General features: G+C 38.7%; 1 protein-coding gene across 1 annotated transcript; it reads right to left on the bottom strand.

Annotated features, from left to right (window-relative positions):
• Positions 1-1,272: 1,272 nt before the first annotated feature.
• Positions 1,273-5,563, bottom strand: LOC115689443 (BEACH domain-containing protein C1-like). The gene is made up of 5 exons (XM_030615475.2): positions 5,458-5,563; positions 3,403-3,479; positions 2,619-2,700; positions 2,001-2,327; positions 1,273-1,536 (listed from the first exon to the last, which is right to left on the bottom strand). Exons 1-4 carry the CDS (start codon positions 5,479-5,481, stop codon positions 2,037-2,039), a joined length of 474 nt encoding a protein of 157 aa, XP_030471335.1. The 5' UTR covers positions 5,482-5,563; the 3' UTR covers positions 1,273-1,536; positions 2,001-2,036.
• Between the last annotated feature and the right edge of the window lie 1,541 nt (positions 5,564-7,104).

The following is a 7,104-nucleotide window of genomic DNA, read 5'->3' as shown; positions in this document are numbered from 1 at the left end:
TTATTTAGAAGAAGGTATAATGGCACTAATGATTCATTCATTTTTACTAGAAGTTCAAAAATCATCTCGGTATTTTCCTTGTCCAGAAACCGTTCATGTACTTCATAAAAAGTCACACCCAGTCATCCTTCTTCTGTTCCGATGACGGATTTGTTTTACCGACGGGGAACTTTTGGTTGTTTTGACTTACAAGGACTCTCCCCCGTTCCTCTCTGTTTGTGACCATCTCTTCCTTCTTTCTCCTCTCTGTTCTACACCTGTTTTCTTCTTTATTCTCGCAGCCACCATAGCCATGGATTTCGAGCTTAAGCCCAAAGCTAGCGGCCGCAGAGCTCAAGGTCATGGTAGCCACGACAGCTCAAGATTCAAGATCGCGAGCAAGGCCGCTCCACTCTCTCCTCTTTTCTTTCTATTGTGCCATATCGCGGTATTCATGGCCTTTCTCTCTCTTCTATTCTTTCTATCAACGCCTCTCTCTATCTCTTCTATTGCCACCTCAAGCTTGCGGCCATGGTCGCTTGAGCTTCAAACTTATGGCCGTATTAACCAGAGCTTCCTCGATCCAGTTTCTTGCAACCCCCGGCTAGTGCTCAAGCTCTCACGACGATGGCTGTTCCTGACGTTATTAGTCATGGCCGCTCAAATGCTTGAGCTCAAGCTCTTCAAACTCAAGGCGATGGCGGCTAGATAAAAGACTCATGGTCAGGGACACTCTATGCAGAGTCTCGGAGCCACCACGGACACGGAGCGGCATGGTTGACATATCTAAAGCCCGCGGCCGTGGATGCTTGAGCTCGAGCTTGCGGCAACCACAGTTGCTTGATCCCCGAGCTCATGGCCTTGTGTCATGGAAAAAAGTTTGTCACGTCATCAATCCAAAGGATCGCCACATCATCGATCCCAAAGGGGTTCTTTAAAATCGTTAGATTGACAACGGAATTCGATCTCTACCATTAGATTTATTTGACAAGGATTGATGCCTTCAACCGTTGGATAGATTCAATCTCCACTATGGACTAATGTAACGATGATCAATATCCAACACCGTCGATCAAGTGGATCTCTTCCCTCATTGAAAGAAGGACCATTCTGAGCATGCATAAGAATGGCTGATCACTGTCTAGTAAGTGGTAGAGCGCCGCCATTCCTCCCATACCAGTGCCTGATCCTCCGCCAATACCAAGACCACCCCCAAGTCCAGACTCATCCAGTAATAGAGCTTGAAGCATGGCAACTGACTTCTTTACCAATGGAAGTTCAATCCAGTTTCCATTTGCATCTTTTTCCAAAGCAGACTTCCAGCATTCCCAGCCACTACCTCCACCACCAAGGACAGAGGCTTTTGATGGAAGGCCGACACCATACCATATCTGGCTCCTAAATTTCCAACCCTCCGCTAAATCAACTGCACAGCTACCGTAAGACACAAAAGCACAGGAAACAGATTCATAAGGCTCAGCTGCAGCTGCAGCAGTCAGACGCTCCATAACTGCAGCAGATAATTTGACCATTAGCATCAGCCATAGAAGCAAGCACCTGAAAGAAGATAATTGCCAATTCCACAATAAGATATAGGAATGTGTCCACAAAATAACAGGAAAGAGACAGAAAACTAATTAACGACAGTACTCCTTTTCAGCGTACACCGAGGTAGAGAACTACTATTCACAGAAGTAACAGGAAAGCTGATACACTCAGTAAAGGTTCCTCCTACATTTGGAGAAAAGAATCAGGAAGGATTCTTGCAGCATGACTTCTTACATTTTAGTAAAACAAAAAACTAACAGGCAAATGGTTAGAAGAACAGCTCGTTTTCCCCGACTTTCCAACAATTCACTTGATTTATGGAAAACGACTGGATTCGCAGCTTTTAATAAAAACTATTCAATTTCACAAATAAATGAAAGAGAAAGGCGCAAAAGAAAATAAGTACATAAACAGATAACATATACAAGTGAAAATAGACCGTTTGTTCTAGCAAATCTTGACATAATACATACATCAAGAGGGAGTCCAGCAGAATCACTGAACAATGATCAACGGTCATCCATAGGTTCTGATGACTCTCCAATATTTGTTGATGAATTTGAGCAATTACCCAACGGAGATACAAGAGAAAGGGGAGCAGGGGAAATATCAGTGGCCCTTGATGCATTAGATAATTTGCTTTGCAATCGTAAATGATCTTCAACAAGCATCAACATCACTATTGCATTCTCTACAAGAGCCACAGAGAGCTGTGCAGCATTCTCTGCTTCCACTTTTGCCTCTTTTGGGGATAACCCCTCGGCTGCAACACCAGCAGCTGCTGCAGCAATAACTTGAGTCTGTTGCACAAGTGACACATTTAGGAAAGATGTCAGACTTTTCACCCTATTTTTCATCAAAAGGTCTAAAGCATATATAACTATGCTAGAGGAAAAGCAGCACAAAAACATTATCAGTGAATTCCACAAGTGGCATGAAAAACCAAGACAGAATGCTTGAGATGAGAGACTGAGGTTATGGCATATCACGTCACGTTAATTAAGGAGGTCTTTCTAGTCAACAGATAATGACTGACTTCAGCTTATCAAGAAAACTTAAATGGAATGATGAAACAAACTTCTAGGCTTTACCTGAACTTGTAATTCTCTAGCAGCAAAGTCCAGCAAACCACACAGAAGCCTTCTCTTGAAAATAGGCAAGGATTCCTCACGTCTTCAGAGAACCATGAAAGTTACACATTGCATGCAAGGGAACCAATAAGTATGATTTGACAAAAAAGATAACTAAGTGTTTTGTTATTAAACATATTCAGGCCATTTTCCATTTAAGTTAAATCATACAAACAAATTAGATTAGCCTATATTAGTATGAGATGTGTTCAATCAGAGCTTAAGTTAAACCAGTAAGATTTTTCTTTGATCTACAGTGACTAATTTCTTTCAGATAATGAAAACATATAATCTCGGTCCTGTACAATTAAAAATGAATATTTAGTGCACTTTACACTAACTCATTGATGATTTTCCTACTCTTGTAAGCTACATCACAAGACTGAGAAACAATTTGTTTTTTAAAGAATAATACACATTTCATAAATCTCGAATTGCACACGAGTCTAAAATCACCAATAACTAGATAAACGTTTGAGAAGCAGAAAATTACTGAAATAGTTAATTGATCGATTAAAATGTGTTAAGACCACTCCCTACCAATGAAGTCAAACCAAAAGGCGAAAAAGCAGCTACATAAAAAGAGCATTGTGACTTTATGCATGAGGTGTGAAAGTAAAGTTATTGCTGCCATTAGAAACGACGCTAATTTGTCATTTCAAGGATAATCAACTGTAAATCCTCCATTTTAGATACTTAAAAAACAAAATAAGTACGAAAGCAACAACCAGTAAAATACTGATACCTAATTCGTTGATCTCCTGTACTAGAACCACCAACTATAGAGAGCCATTCAGCACAGTGAATTGTAGCTTCAATATCCTGCAAGAGAAAGAACTACTAAGCAAACTGCACAACTGAAACTGCTTTAAGTCATAAACATGTAAAATACACAAATCCGCCAGTCAACAAAGAGAAACACTCGTCTCTTGGTAGCAACACAAACAAATCACCTTGGCATGCTATCTACGTTACTATAGTTCATGGCAGGCCATTTCTAAAGCACCACCAACCAAGCAAGTCATAAAATAGGTCGTCTTGCAACACAAGTATGAAAATATCATCGATGAAGCTTTACAATAAAAAAAGTGACAATCCCAGAACAATCAAATATTCTTAGGAAAAGATTACTTTTATAATAAACTCATGTAAGCGTGCATCTAGGTCAGATGTCCACATCCTAATTCACTGCCCCAGAGTGAGAAAACTGGGGCAAACCATGTGGACTATCAGCAATTTATTGGCTGAGGATTCTACGGTTAGGGAAGAACTTTGGGTTTGGAATGGGTTTGTTATGTAAATAACAAAGAGCGAAGAACAATGTTTTCTGCAATCCCTCCAGCAATGCTCTGCCTTACTTGGAGGGAGAGAAATGCGAGAGGTTTTGAGAGTTTAGAATCAAATTTGGGATAAGTGCATTCAAAGTCCTAAAACTTGTCACGAAAGTGCAATTGAGTCCTAAAACTTTCAAAAAGAGTCCTAAAACTTGTCAAAAAGTGCACTTGAGTCCTAAAACTTTCAAAAAGTGCAAACAAGTCCTAAAACTTGTCACGAAAGTGCAAACAAGTCCTAAAACTTGTCAAATTGATTCAATCAAGTCCTTCCATTAATTGTACTTTTTGATCAAGTCCTTCCATTAATTGTACTTTTTGACAAGTTTTAGGACTTGTTTGCACTTTTTGAAATTTTTAGGACTCAAGTGCACTTTCGTGACAAGTTTTAGGACTTGTTTGCACTTTTTGAAAGTTTTAGGACTCAATTGCACTTTCGTGATAAGTTTTAGGACTTCTAGTGCACTTATCCCATTTTCTTTGATGTACAGAATAGTTGGCAACATGTTTTGAGTTATTGAGTTTCCATAAAACCACTTTCCAATTTGGATAATAGGTTAGACTTTGAAGTTTCTTCTTAGTTTTTTTTACAGTTGTAGTACCGCCTTGGTTCCTTGCTTATTGTTTCTTTTTCACTTTGAAAGGGGTAAACGTTGTTTCTGCAGTAAATGAAAATTCGAAAGTAAATGATGCCCTAAATAAAATAATGCTTGACATCTTAATTTACACTTACGTTTTGAATGGAATTTAACTTTTTTAGTTATGTGATGCTATTTTTCTGATTTGAACCCGAAGGAATAAGGGTATATGATGTTATGGTTCTTTTTTGCATGTGTTATGGCATGGTTAGGGGAACTGATTCTATGAGAATTGTGAAATTAAATTTGTCTCTTGATCAATTTTTAGTTTGGAGTTTTCTGAAACATTCAGTTTGGTGAAATTTTAGATAGGACCTCACCGTCCTTGTTAACAAAGCAAGTTTGACTACCTTGATGGTAGTCCCTTGCTACATTTTAAATACAGTACACCACATTTATTGAATTAAACATCTTGGAGGGAGTCAAGTAAATTAAAGAATTATCAGAATTACAGTTTAACCAAAGAATCTGTACATACTCTACAGCATAAAAGGCCTAGCTGTAGTGATCATTCTAGTCAATTACTTTGGCATACATTCAAGTCAATCTTAGAAAAGGGTTCTGAAAATGGAAGCAAATTTCATATATTGAAGCTATAATGAAATGCCAGTCTTTGGCTGGGTCAAATTAAGTAAAGAACCGCCACCTGGAACAATAAAGATCCAGTATTCTGTAAGCTCAATGTGCCATAGCACGCCAAGAAACAACAGCAAGGATGCAACTATCAAGGACCACTGGCCCCAACAATGAAATGCCACACAACATCAACATCAAGAACCTTATATTAAGTTGGAAAAAAGAGGTATCATCAGGTTACATAAAAAGACAAACCTTCCAACCATCCTTCTGGCGCATTGAATACTCTAAGTTGATTATCAAGAAGTTGTGTATAAGATCCTCTATATCTACTAAGCTTGGTGAAGTAGAGTGGTTAACGGCACCCATCTCAAAAATCAAGTAATTATGATAGGCATCACCTCCCAAAGAGAAGGCATCTCTTGTAACAAGAAATACTGAACTAGAAGTTGAAAATATGTCTTTCTGAATACTGAAAACTCTTACATTCTGCAAATACCTACATTTTGTTTGTTGTTTTAATTTTTTTAAAACTCTAATTCTACTCATTTGACCACATCAGCTTTTCTATCGCCAACCCATCTTTTGTGGCTCTAACTTAGCCAATGGTCCACGTCGGCCACAATCATTTGGAAAAGAAAAAGAGAGAATTAACCGAAAATTCAAAAAATAATTTTTTTCTTCGTTTGCTCTTGCTGGCTATTGATATAATGTGAAGGTTCAAAGCAATCTTAGTTGATAACTGAGAGCAAGATTTAACTAAAGCGTGTAGTCAACTTCCATGACCAACTTCCCAGTGATCTTTCAATTTTGCAAGACATGGGAGGAAACAGCAGCTTCCGGTCAAGAAAGACCCTCTAGTCAAGCAGACAACACAGTGTGTAATAAATCTCTGCAAAAAGTTGGTAGACTACTGGCTTCATTTGCCTTTGTTATGTTACATGAATCATCTCGACATGGTTAATTGGTAATGAAAGTATATGACTCAACACAGCATTGCCTCTGGTACATGATCATTCTATCATTAGAACCAGACCATGTTTAATGACACTAAAGGAGGTTGTGGCCCAAGAGGTTTGCTCGATGATATCCCGGTACTCGCCTCTGTGAGTTGTGTCCAGAAATATCCAAGGTCTTTAGCGGCTTCAAATCCAGGACAAATTCACAACAATCTCTTACTAACAGTTGCTCTGGATATTCAAATTTTGAGTCGTGTCGTTCAACATTTAGCTTTTCACAGTAAAGAGAAGCTGATGTTTCACTTTTTTAAGGTGTCAGAGCAAGATAACTCTGGTAATTTTTCAATGGCCCTGTACCAAGAGATATCCATCTCTTCCGAGAAATCCAAACTATCAACACCTCGAAAATCAGGTAGATTGTTGCGGCCTTTAGCAATTAATTCTAAGATGTTTTAATTGTTGAAAACTCCAATCTTTTGATGGACGAACAACAAGCGATATGCAGTTCTTCCATGAACTCCAACTCATAAAGGCCTCAAATCTCAACTAGATTAAAGTAAGATGTGATCTCTAGTTGCCTCAGACGATTTAATACTAAAAGGTCCAGTAGAATTTTAATGGACTTGCACAAACTGATACTCAGTTCTTCCCGGTAATTCAATCTGTCAAGCCCTCAAAAGTAAGCTAACTCTATCAGTCCCAATTTATTTGTTGGAGATATCAGTACTTCAGGACCATATTTCAATCAGCTCATTAGCATTCTTTTAGCTCCAATTCATTCGAACTTAGCACGTTCCCAAATAAGAAGCTTTATTAGTCTCGGGGAATTATCTGGGAGGCATGCCAGCCATGAGCTTGACTGAAGAGTCCGTTCCTTTAAATGGATTATACGAGATAGCTACAAATGGGCGACTCTTGCAGGTGACTAGCAGAAGTGTTTAAC

Source organism: Syzygium oleosum, unplaced genomic scaffold, assembly GCF_021117445.2.
Source record: "Syzygium oleosum isolate NSW1041296 unplaced genomic scaffold, Sole_v2.1 Sole_v2.16, whole genome shotgun sequence".
NCBI classification, from domain to species: Eukaryota; Viridiplantae; Streptophyta; class Magnoliopsida; order Myrtales; family Myrtaceae; genus Syzygium; species Syzygium oleosum.
The sequence above is the reverse complement of the archived record's forward strand: the minus strand, read 5'-3'. Positions and strand labels throughout refer to the sequence as shown.